The sequence below is a fragment of the Puntigrus tetrazona genome, chromosome 15, assembly GCF_018831695.1.
Source record: "Puntigrus tetrazona isolate hp1 chromosome 15, ASM1883169v1, whole genome shotgun sequence".
NCBI lineage: Eukaryota > Metazoa > Chordata > Actinopteri > Cypriniformes > Cyprinidae > Puntigrus > Puntigrus tetrazona.
The window spans coordinates 6779066-6792025 of record NC_056713.1 but is presented as its reverse complement, the minus strand read 5'-3'; the positions used below and the strand labels follow the sequence as shown (position 1 = coordinate 6792025).

At 36.9% G+C, this 12960-nt stretch overlaps 1 protein-coding gene across 1 annotated transcript; it reads right to left on the bottom strand.

Moving 5' to 3' along the window:
* Positions 1-5794: 5794 nt before the first annotated feature.
* On the bottom strand, positions 5795-12907 carry LOC122358732 (B-cell receptor CD22-like). The gene is made up of 9 exons (XM_043258572.1): positions 12826-12907; positions 12168-12255; positions 10737-10772; positions 10135-10401; positions 7686-7817; positions 7439-7600; positions 7082-7360; positions 6676-6918; positions 5795-6579 (listed from the first exon to the last, which is right to left on the bottom strand). The coding sequence occupies exons 2-9, from the start codon at positions 12196-12198 to the stop codon at positions 6461-6463; spliced, it is 1269 nt and encodes a 422-aa protein (XP_043114507.1). The 5' UTR covers positions 12199-12255; positions 12826-12907; the 3' UTR covers positions 5795-6460.
* Between the last annotated feature and the right edge of the window lie 53 nt (positions 12908-12960).

Below are 12960 nucleotides of genomic sequence, written 5' to 3'. Positions count from 1 at the left end.
GTGTCTAATTTTGCATGCTAACTTTTTTAAAAAAAAAACTAAACAACCTCAACTAAAAGCTGTCCCAGGGATCATTTAAGTGTGGTCCAGAATTGTGGGAGTAGGGTTAGTATGAGCACTGAGGTGGAAAGAACAGCCGAGGAGTACAGGTTTCGTCCTGTAGTGTAGTGCAGGTCAATAACTTTAAGATGCTGTACCTTTCTGCTCCAGTGCAACAATAAATGAACACTTCAAGCCATGGTGGATTTTGAGAATGGATGATTGAAATCATCTCTGTATCTCTTCTTTTATGAGGATGTAATGAAGACTAGAGAAACCCCGAAACTCAAGCCATGGGGCCATGTTACCTGCAGTTAGCAGCAAAGCCAAACACACACCAGGTATCTTCAGCAGATCACCTAACAAGTGCAGGTGGCAAACGGTGGAGCGTAAGGCGCAGAACAAGAGAAACAGCACACATGCACTTTTCCGAGGTTAATTATTCAGCTGAAGCTTTAGCTTCATTATGGAGAAATGGACAAATAAAAAAAGTGAATTATTTTTAAGAGGCCACTTTTGTGAAATGTGTAGTAACTGAATTACATGATGGAGAGCCAATTCTGGCAGCTTCTAACAGCGTCGTGTGAAATATTGAAGAGGGCCTCATATGGGTGACGCATACATCGGCATATCACTTTACCAGGGTATGTCACCTGTTTCTATAAACACAGGATCGGTGTCAGCTCAATTAACCACAGCTTGCGGGTTAAATTACCTACCCTGAAAATATTAACACCATTAATAGGCTGATTCTTTTGAAAAAATAAAAATGTAGATGCTAGTGGTGACATTACTGTACTGCAGAAACTATAAAACGACCAAGATTTGTTTTAGACGCGTCAAGATGTTTCTAGCATGTAAATGAACATGTTAGCACTGTAAAACTTATGGTTCAACATTTTGCAATTTTTGTCCTGTAACCAAATGCATATGCTGTGCACAGAAATGAATGGAAATTAATCATTTAAATGAAATTAACAGAGTTGCTAAAATAATTTAATTTCCAGCATTTCCAAGAGAAGCTATTAAACCTTTCACCTTGCATATGTGTGCTGTAAAAAATGACAGTCCATTCACAGAAGTATTATTTTACAATGAATTACTGTGATCAGACATTTACTGTTAAAAGTGCATGCTGGGTCATTTTCTTATCAATAACATGAACAGCAGAACGCTGACAGCATCACACAGATTTTTCTTTACCGTGAATTCATATTACAATTATCTTTAACTGTTCCACTGTGAGAAATTGAGTTATTCTAGTTGTTAAGTGTTTTGAAATGACCATAATGATGATTTACTGACTATTATTTGGTTGTGATGTTGTCATCTATTCATTAGTCAATTGTGACAAATGAAAACATCTGTTGAAATGATGAGAACATGACGAGGAACATGCAACAAGCTAATTTCCTGATTAAGATATTTACATTATTTTTAGCATCAACATGACATTTTTATTTAAGCGTTAAGTGGGGGGTGATTAATCAGAAACTCATGCCAAATATTTTACAGTTGCACTGATATCTCTGATATTAGGTCCGGTGGCTTGAGCTGAAATGCTGGTAAACCGGCGCTCTCTGTAATTGATCTCAATCTCCAAGTGCTTCACAGAGATCTCTTTGTTCAATCTCGACTGTTCCCGGAGAAACTCAACTCTGTTCACAACAGTGATTCCTCTGAAACTGAGGTCACGTGACCGATACTGGAGAAGGCAAGGAACGAGGGCTGCCAGAGTCATTGGAGGAAAGATCCTTGCTTTCTCGAAACACAGAAACGCTGTCTTTGAAGGGAGGAAACTGGATGTTATCGATCACATCGTCGCTACATGTTGTGAAGTATGAGTTATACGCACTTTTCAAGATGAATAGAGGCAGTAGTCTTTAATAACTCCCTCGGCAGAAGTACCAGAGTACCACAGACAACACTGAGCCTGAACATAATGACCGAATCTACAGAACCATCAGCACGTACCTTACTGTCCACCTCATTCCTGAATGAGGAAGTAAGCCTGTGAGTGAGGCTTCTGGTTTGTTAGATGATAGGGAATAATGAGGAAAATCCACTACAAACCAGTGCGTTCATAATTAAGGTAAAATAATATGATAAGACACAACGTTAGCCAATATCAAGCAGCAAAAGTAACTGTTTTGTACAGCTAAAAATAGATGGACGCAGATGAGACCGAAAGATAGAGCCTGAACAGAGAAAAGCTGACTTTAAACAATCAAGGGTCGAAACCTCAACTAAATCAAACGCTTTTCTCTACAACTGTGACTCGAAACTTTTTTTTTTCAATAAAACATCAACATCTAAACCTCTTAAAGTTTTGTATGAAAGAAATAAAGTCGGACTGGTTTGTAATCAGCGAAGACGCTGGGATCTAGAGATCTGTTAGCTTTTCAAGACTGGATTTTTTGTCTTGTTTCCAGCCAATATATGCATTGTTTTCCGAAAAAACAAGTAAAACAAACTAAATAATTCATCAATGGTGTAAGCATAATACTCTTGTTTTCTGTTTGAAATAAAATTATTTCGCTTACTCCATTGGCAGAATAGTCACTTCATTTTATATATTTTTGCTAGAAACAGGACAAAAAAATCTAGTCTTGAAAAGCATTTTTTTACAGTGTAATGTTTAGTAGGGTTTCCCCTAAAGAGTTTTGTGCTCTCCTCATGTGCAGGCTCACAGCCTTCATCGGGTACAACATGTAGATGTCCAGCGTGGTTCAGAGCACCGGACAGATGCGGTGTAAGATCTCCATGCTGGCGCTCTCTCAGGACCTTCAAGCAGCTCGAGCCCTGACCCTAATATTTGTCCAGGAGAAGACCAAGACACACTGATGTTATGCTGCAGGTTGCTTTATTTAAAGACAGTAACTGTGTAGTTGCTGATACGGTGGTAGTTACTTCCTGCTCTTGATAACTAATGTAGAATCACATTTTACAGATAATGTTTCACAATAACTATCCAGAAAATATATGTGAAGTGTTTTGATATTTGTGTCACAGCCGTCTCCTAGAGTGTCCATGACATCCACCAGAGGGTGCTTCTTGAAGATCGTTGAGTATTGCTTGTTTACTTGAATTCCTGTAATCACTCTTTATCACTTTCATTGTCTTCTGCTGCATGTAGTTCATTCAGTACTCGTTCAGCTCTGAAGTATTGTCCAGTCACTCTGTTCTTCTGTGTTTTTGCTGGATCTGTTGTTTGATCTCTGAATGTTCTTAGCATTGCCTTTACATATCTTTAACTATCGTTTCCATTACTGCTAAATCTTTGACACCCTCTGCTGCCATACATTTCACCAGTTTATATGTCTATTGACCTCTCTGTCCTCTCCAGGCCTTTTAACAAAAGTCTTCCACAATATGTCATACTTTTGTTTCCATTTTAAATAAACTATTTCTGCAGACAAATGTCACAGTGATGAGAACCGCTGGTTGTGGTGAATAGAGCTGAATATGTGTTTAGAGTTAAAACTACAGTGAAACACAAAAAAAGTATTAATAAATTTGAGAAATCTTTCAGATAATGCTCTTAGGCTAATGGTAAGTGGTTAGATTCCTTTTTTCTTTGTTATATGGTAGGGGACACTATCATACATCCTCTGGACTGAATTTACAAACACACACACACACACACAGTAAAAAATTATTCAGTAGAAGAAATTGAAGAAATTGAGTAAAAACTAAGTCAGTAGGTCAGTAGTTGGCGATCGAGAAACCTGCTAATATTCATGCACATGATGTAAACGTAAACCTTTTCCCAAATTCACATTTTAGTTGTTTACATGGAGACGATACAGGCATCGTGTTTAAAGGCTTGTGTTTTCAGTAGTGAGGAGCAAATGAAGTTTCAAGAAGCTTTCCAGCTCTGGAGGCTTCGTTTTCTCACAACACCGCCTGTTGACCAAAGAGTGTAAAACAAGCAGATATATTACAGACTGAGAAGTACAGACCATGGGCCTGCACCATGAAGCCGGTTTAACTGTTTCGGTTTAGTTTGAGCCAACCCAGGGTTTTACGTGCCATGAAATCAGTTTTGAATCGAGAATCAAGGTCTTGGGTTTTTGATGCCAGAAGAATAGACTTCGCAGAGAGAATAAAGCCGAGAAGTTCTCTGCAGAAAGCAGTTTTTAAAGTGGTCTATAGTCAAGTCAAGTCAACTTTATTGTCAAATATGCTCTATGTACAACATACAGCACAGATGAAATTCCTTTCCTTCTGACCTTGCAATCATGCAGAATAAAAGAATAAAGATAGAAGAATAAAAAACTAAAGTATAATAAAATAATGGTAAAATATCTAAAATATAAATAGTGCAACATTAAACATACAGACATTAAACATACAGACAAGGCACTTGTTGGAAAATTAAATTAAGTTAAAGTGAGGTAGTGCGTTGAGGTGCAAAAAGTGTAGACCCTGAGATTATGAGTTTATGTGGGGGGCGGGATCACAGTCTGAGGTCTGAGGCCTGAGGCAGGGGCCGGAGGTAGAGGTGAGTGAAGGGAGAGTAGGTAGGGAGTTGAGTCTCCTGACCGCCTGGTGTATGAAACTGTCCCTGAGCCTGCTGGTTCTGGCTCGGAGACTCCGCAGTCTCTTCCCCGACGGCAGCAGGTTGAAGAGGCAGTGAGATGGGTGGGTGGGGTCTCCTGCTATCCTGGTGGCTTTTCGCGTGAGACGAACGTTAAAAATGTCCATGAGAGGGGGGAGAGAGACACCAATGGTTTTCTCAGCAGCTCTCACGATGCGCTGCAGTGCGTTACGGCAGGACACGGTGCAGGCTCCGTACCACACCGTGATGCAGCTGGACAGGATGCTCTCGATGGTGCCTCTGTAGAAGTTCTGCATGATGGGGGGTGGGGCTTTTGCTCTTTTCAGTTTACAGAGAAAGTACAGGCGCTGATGGGCTTTTTTGGCCAGTGATGCGGTGTTGTGACTCCATGACAGGTCTTCAGATATGTGACAGGTCTTCAGATATGTCTATACAATTAATACAATTATGAAATGTGTAAAGTGAACTCTTCCATATAGAGAAGGAGCCTCATCTTGTGTTATGGTAAAGAAAGAAGCCCTTTTACAGATAATTCCTATCGTGAGTGTGTCTATTATAGACATGTGACACAGGCATGATTATAATGGAAGAACCACATGATATATAAATGGCTAGAAATGGAGAAAACACGTTACTGATGCTGTGTGGATGACAACTGTATTGTAGACTTTCTAATGCCTTTTTTGACAGCACTGATTTTCCTCTTTTGAGTGTTAAAGCTTTTTTTCTGTTTTCCGTAGTCTCTATTTTGTGGTTAACTTTCTGGACATTTACATTTTCTTCGTCTCAAGACTTTTAAATTATGTTTTTGGTGGACCTGAACGGACTTACTGAACTGGGAACAGAACTGCATTGTTTTTTTTTTTTTGCACAGGTGATTTTTTGTGTTTATGGACAGTGATTCTTGCTGATTTTCTCTGAATTGTTATTTCTTGTTTTTTTTTAAAAGACTTGATCTGAACAGATTCCCAGGAGTTGTACTGATTTCCCTGCCATGCACAATCAATCTCAATCCTCAGTCGTTGTTACTAAATAAAAACATACTTTAGGTACAGAAATTAAATGTACTAGGGGTTGAAGACTTAGGTCTTGTAATTTCTCTAGTTATCCAAGATACCATAATATTACTGAAACCCCTACTGTCATGAATGAGGGGTCTGAGGCGTGCGGATCCATTCACTGGCTTTTATTGAACAAAGGCATGGTCAAAGGAGGCAGGCGTCAAATCACAGCAAACAACAGAATCCAAAAACAGGCAGAGGTCGAGTCAGGCAGCAAACAATCAAAGTATTAAAAGACAGGCAGGGTCAAATCCAAAGAATCTATGACAAGGGAAACGCTAGGAAAACTAGAACCAAACCAACCAACAATCAAACAATACAACCTGCAGGTGAGGGGCCTGCTACAGTATTTATAGTCCCACAACAGGAAGTAGCAGCAGAGCGAGTGAACACGGATCATCCGGAGGTAAGGGCTCCCTCTGCTGGCTTGGTGACACCTACACTGGAGGGAAAATTCCCACTACACAAACGCATGAGATATTATATCAGAATATTTATTTAATTTAATGATTAATTTTCTCATTACCTTTAAATCTTTAACCCTTTTAAAAGCACGTGGATGTTATCGAATGCTGTGCTCATACCCAACCCTGTCTGAGAAATACATATAGGAGCAATCTTCTCAGCATTTACATTTTATATGTTGTTTTTTCTTTCTATATTTTTGGCTTTTCTGAAAAGTGAAAAGTTGTTTGACAAACATGTCTTTTTCCAAAAGACAGATACCAAAATGAACACTCACACTTCACAATAAGCCCAGTGAGCAAAGAAAATGCATTAAATAATAAATCAGTCATGATTAACCTCTCATTCTGCAACATTTGAAAATCAGCACGACGGTCACCAGCAGATATGGACAAGCTGCCAGTACAGAACTGAATATACAGAGAACAGAGATCTGAGATTCTGAATGAAACCCTGAAAAAGACACAGACAAGCACTTTATAGTGTATTATATATGAATGAGGGTATGTGGAAAAAAAAAAGTCATCTTATAAATACAGCAGTGTTCACCTGAGACTGAGATCCAGCTCTTGGGTGACTCTCCTCTCTCTGGGTGTTTGCAGGAGTAGAAACCCTCGTGTGACTTTGAGACAGGAGAGATGATCATCTCTGTAGTTTGATTCTGGATGAGTGATCCATCTTTATAGAAATCAGCTCTGAGGTTTGATGGAGTTGTGTATTGATATAAACAGTGTAGAGTCAGACTATCTCCTTCAGTCACAGGATGAACAGGACTCTCCAGAATCACTTCAGCTACAGAAACACAGCAGACATACACTGACTGTATAACTGTTATTTATTTATTTATTGTTTTGTTTTTGTCCACTGATGATTAATGCACTTGTCTAATCATCCTGCTTCATGCAATAATTGTAAACACACCAGTGAAATGAATAAAACAGAAACACAGACTCACAGTGTACAGTGATATTAACAGGATGATGTTTCTCTCCAGATTCAGACTCACACCAGTACACTCCAGTGAGTGATGTAAAGACGTAACTGATTGTACATGTAGATCCTGTGTGTGATCCTCGAGGTATTGATGAACAATCTTCCAGATCACTGTCTGTGTATCTTTTCACTCTCCATACAGTAGAGTTACTCTGGTCTTCACAGCTCAGAGAGAGAGAGTCAGATCTGAAGTGTTGAGTTCTGCTGGGACTGACCCTCAGAGAGACTGGAGCAGAAACACCTGAGAACACAGTTACAGCTTTATACAAACTCTCTTTATTCAGTATGAACCAGTAGTTTAAGTTGTGTTTGACCTCACCGGTGACCCACAGCAGCTGTTTGTTGCTGTACTGTGTTTTATAAGATGATTTCTCTCTCTCTGCTCTGCACACATAAACTCCTGTGTGATCTACAGCAGCAGAACTGATCCTGTATCTTCCTCCTGCTCCTCTGCTGCTGTCTGAGAGCAGATGATAACCACCTGTAAAACCAGACAATATATTAAATGATATTCTGGACTGAATCTCTAATTCAGATGTTACCACATGAAGCACATCATAACTTACCTGGTGATTCAGTTAAAGTGAACCAGCTGAACGTCCAGCCTGTAGAGAAGTTGTGAACCTCACAGATCAGAGTCACTGGATCTCCTTCAGTCAACCACTTCTGTGGAGAAACACTTAAAACTGATTTGGGATCTGAAATAGAGAAATCTCTCATTAATAACATGTTAAACATGTGTTTGTGTGTTTATGAAGAGATGAATATGGAGCGCCTCTTTCGGACTGTTCATAAAAACTATGACAACGAGTTCCCTCCGAAAAGCGAGATGAGAAGGAGAAAGGTGAAGGAACTAAAATCCCAGCTGTCAGGATAGCAGTCATTTTTCACACAGCTAACTTCAAAAGGCAAGGGCGGACACTGAAGCATTGTTCCGGGTGAAAAAAAAAAAGTACAGTTGTATTGAGTTGTATTGTGCAATATAGGTTGATGCAGTAATGAAAGGTACACCAGCATATGTACTATATAAAAATAATTCTCAATTTATTTATAAATAATGTGTTTTGCATTTTTAGTGGGTGGTAGATCATTTTGACTCGGTCATGTCATAAGCAGCTCTCGGGTTGAAAAAGTGTGTGCACCCCTGCTTTAGGATAATGATTCACATCTATATTTTATAACTTATAACATCTTAACATTCAATTTTTTTTATTCTTTCAATTCATTCAATTAAAATAATAGGTTTATGGTTCACATGTATATTTTATAACTAGGTAACTATGGTCAGAAGCTCTGTTGTTATCAAAGGAGTTTAACAGAACTTGTGGCCATAGTTGACTGATGATGGTTTTAGGAAATGAACTCAAGTTTGATTTTCATACAGAAGTTCTTCTTGAGAAAGAACTCGGTCTTGGACTGTTTAGTGTTGTTTTGTTTTTCCTCTTTTAGCTGCAATTCTGTTTTTTAAAAACACTTTGTAATGACAAAGAAAACTAGTAGAAGACATGATAAGATGATGTAGATAAAATTGAGAAATCATCAACATAATTTTGTTGCAATGCATTCTGGGAGCATTCTTTTTCTTTTTTGAAACATTGAGATTCAGAAGCTGATTCTTGATGGAAGTGTGTGTTTTAAGAGAACAGATATTAGAAAAACAAATGAAAGAATACATAAATCTATTTTTAATCGGTTAGACACCATCACAAAAAACTTAACTTTGATACAGTGTCAACTTACTAAAGCTTGCTGTAAAATAACATTGTAAATGCTTAAAAGCATATTCTTTTAAATTGGTAAAATGGCCAAGAGCCCAACTAAAGCAAACACAGTCCTCCATGATGGTGACATCATCATTTGAACCAATAAAACATCAATATCTGATCCTCTGTAAGTCTCAGTAACAGCAGGTGTTCATCACTAATTCACAATCATCATTTAATTAGTCACTTAATTATCTCATTAGGTCTTTAACTCTTTATAAGTCCTTAGCAAAGTGTTCAGAAGCTGTACTCAGACACAACACTGATCTCATCTACGACACTTTTTATGATTTATGACACATTAGTGTGTTATGTTTTAACAGACTGCCTGTATTAAGAAAATCATTTGAAAATTAAATTAATACAAAGTGTTGTCCTTAACTGAACACACTGGCAGGTTAAGTTTTAACACAAGTTGTGTTGTTTTTAATGCATCTGTTTTTTTAAGGCACTAATGTGTCATAAATAACAGTTTGTGTCAGAGATGTGTTATTCTTAAATATTCACTATTTAAACATTTGAAGAATATCAACCTGAGTTAAGAAGAAGAACTGGTCGTGTTCAGATGAACTAAATGTGTTGTCCTTAACCTGACACACACGTGTGTTAAAATACAGCACGGTTTAACCCCCAAAAAACAGCAATGCACCGAATCAGTGAGGGGACTATTTTGTCACTTTTGATTTGTTCTCACTACAGCCGCTTCAGACCCACAGCCTTTAGTTTAACAGAGTCTGAACTACTGAGACTCATCAGTGACCAAAGTTCTGATCAGATACAGCAGTTTACAAAACATTTCAGAACGACAGAGTGATCAATGATGATAAAATTAGTCTTTCTTCTGACCAGTATGTGGAGCTCTTACCAAACACAAAACCATTCCTACAAAGCTTACTTAAACAGGGAAGTGTTGCAACTAGTTTAGGGTTCAGCAAAAAAAGGAAAAAAAAAACATGACAATGATACAGTAAAAGAAGAGAGAAACAGATGACAATATATTTTACAATGTCTGATTATTAAGACTTCATTCTGAGATCAGGATAAGAATCCTATTTTCTTTCATTTAGGTTTTTAGATTGAGTTATAAAAAGGGCAACAAAAGTTTGGTGCTCGTCCCCCAAAAATCAGATTACTTTTAATCGCTTAAAAAACACTTAAAAAACGAATCTGGAAGCTGAAATTGAAATTGAAATCACTTATTAATAACATATGAAATGTGTGTTTGTGTGTATGAACAGATGATCAGACTCACCTGATACTGTCAGAGTAACTTCATCACTGCGGGGAGACGGTTTTGATCCATTAAATCTATCACAGGAGTATTCACCTGAGTCAGACTCAGTAACAGAACTGAATGTGAGTTCCTGTCCTTCACTGAAAACTCTGTCTAAACCTTCTTTATACCAGCTGTATCTCCAGCCAGTGACTCCTTCATCATATATGTCACATCTGAGAGTGACTGTTTCTCCTCTGAACACATGTTGATCAGGTTTAATGATCACTTTGGGTTTCAGTCTTTCTGTACAACGACAATTAAAAAAATAATGTAAATAATAAAATTACAAATGTGCTGTTTTTACTGTATAAACAGTTTACTTTAAAGTACATGCTATATCAGATTAAACTGAAGTGTTGTTCTCTATAGCTGTTATAGTCACTAGTGTCTTATGAAAAAGCAGTTCATTATGTGAGGAAACATATTTTTATTGTCACTGTTATTGTTCAATGAAATTTCTTCCTCTAGTCACAGCATAAAATAACTTAAGGTGTATTTATAATAATTTAAAATCATAATAGCTGGTTTGTAAAAGTATAAAATCACTCATATGCAAATATGTGAATAAATTCATTTACCTTGAGTTTGTTCAGAGTAGATATTTGAAATCAGCACTAAAACACAAAGAGAATGTCAGCATTGAGCTCATACTGTGTACATTACATTAGACATATGAAAAGATACAGATATGTAATATATACTGTTTAGAGGGAAGGTACAAAGATACTGCCCCAGTGACAGAACTGGGACTTTTTTTCTGACAGTATATAAGTTTGCAAAAACACTAAAAAGGTAACTCTACCAGTCTACTAATACTCTACTAGTTTCTAAGCAATAGATGCTTTTTATAGAAAGGGAGATTTGAAATGTTCTTCAGACAGAGCCATAAGAAGAATGAGGGTGAAGAAGTAGTACCAGGGACCGGAGGGGGTTAACGTTATAAATACAAATAGATTCTATTTAGAATTTTATTATCAAGATGCTGCTAACATCAAGTAGAAAATAACAATAGGCTCTTTTTACTTTATATAAAAATAGCTGAAAATGCTTTGAAATAAATATAACAATAGATGTCAATCAAACACTGATGGGCGGAGCCAATGAAAAATCCAGTGGATGAAAACAATCAAAACTCATCCATGGCTCCCAGAATGCATTGTAACATGAATAAATTATGCACCTGTATCCCTTTAATACTTGATTTTATTCTTGTTTTTTGATATTTATACCGTGACTTGTTTTGTGATATTCACAGATGTGTTTCTGATGGTTAAATGATGGTTTTCTGAATATCAAGCAGTTAGCATCTTCATCATATTGTATGACAAATAAAATTACACTTAAGTGTTTTTTTTTCAAAACTATCATTAACCAGTTATAGACGAAAGTTTTGTTGAACTTATGACCATAGTTGTTTTCTGGAAACGCAACCATTAACCTATTTTGATATTTGATGAATTTAAAAAAATACTACTATAGTTCATTATTTTTTAATTGGTACAAAATATACATGTGAATCATTTGTTCATGAATTTATTTCTAATTGGATCATTGAAACCTTTTTTTCAGTGCAGTAATAAAGATGAAGTCATACTAAGATTTTGTATGGAGGACTGCATATATGTGTGCAGATGAACACTGAGACACCAGTTTAATATTTGACCGTTTTCATCTCCATACATAGCAGAGAATCAAGAGTCTGATCACAAGCAGAGGAATAAAGAAACTACACTAAACATCTGAACAAACACCAGCAGAACTGATTCAACAAACATTATTATAAAGTATAAAAAACTGATTGAACAAAACACAAGTTTAATATCTGACACAAACAGCATTGACCGTGCTCCTCCTCCAGATTATTTTTATACATATATATATCATAAATTACAGCTGGATTTGAAAATTTGAGAGCAGCAACTAAAGAAAAAAAACTAAATCACTTGAAAATATATCATAAAAAATGTATTAAAATCCGCTGAAATCCTTTCAGAGAAAGCAATACTCACAGAACACAAGAGGAAGTTGACTGAGCTCCATACTGACTGAATGATGACAGACGGTTAAACACAGACTGTGTTAAAGTCTCAAGACTTCCTGAAACATACAGTCAGATCCAACACGACACATTACAGACATACAAATACCTCATGTGTGAGAAAATGTTATTATAAGTTGAATGTAAAAATGTAAAAAAAAAAAGTTTTGGACAGAAATGTTGTCATGATTCAGAGTCAAGGTACGATCAGCACAAGGACATGAAGATTGGAGAATTCAAATGCAGTTTTTTAGGGTAATCCAAAACCAGAATCCATACAGGTTTAACCCTCTGGGGTCCGAGGTGATTTTGGGGCCCTTGAGATGTTTTGAGACGCGCTGACATCTGTGCTTTTTTCTGCTTCTTTTAACACACTATTGGTAATTATTTTGTATTCAGGACAAACTGTGCTACAATAATGTGTGAAAAAGAGGGATGTACATGTCTGCATTTCAGTGATGATGATGTTCACCTGATACAGAGTACGTCAAGTACTTCCAGACAGAGCTCTGAATCAAGACTTGAATTATTTCAGTCAAATTATACACTATATCTTCAACCATCAAATCAAAACTCATCTCTTTCAACGATACTTGACTCAAAGCAAAAAAGAAACTTTTTTGTACTACCTTTTCAAGGGTTGTTCTCTTTAGGGTGCGAGTGTTCTCATTATAACACGGACTCAGATTGTTTTCGTTCATCTTTCAGCAACTGTATCTGAAGTGCTAGAAAAAAGAAAGTGCATAGTTTCTGTCACGTCATCA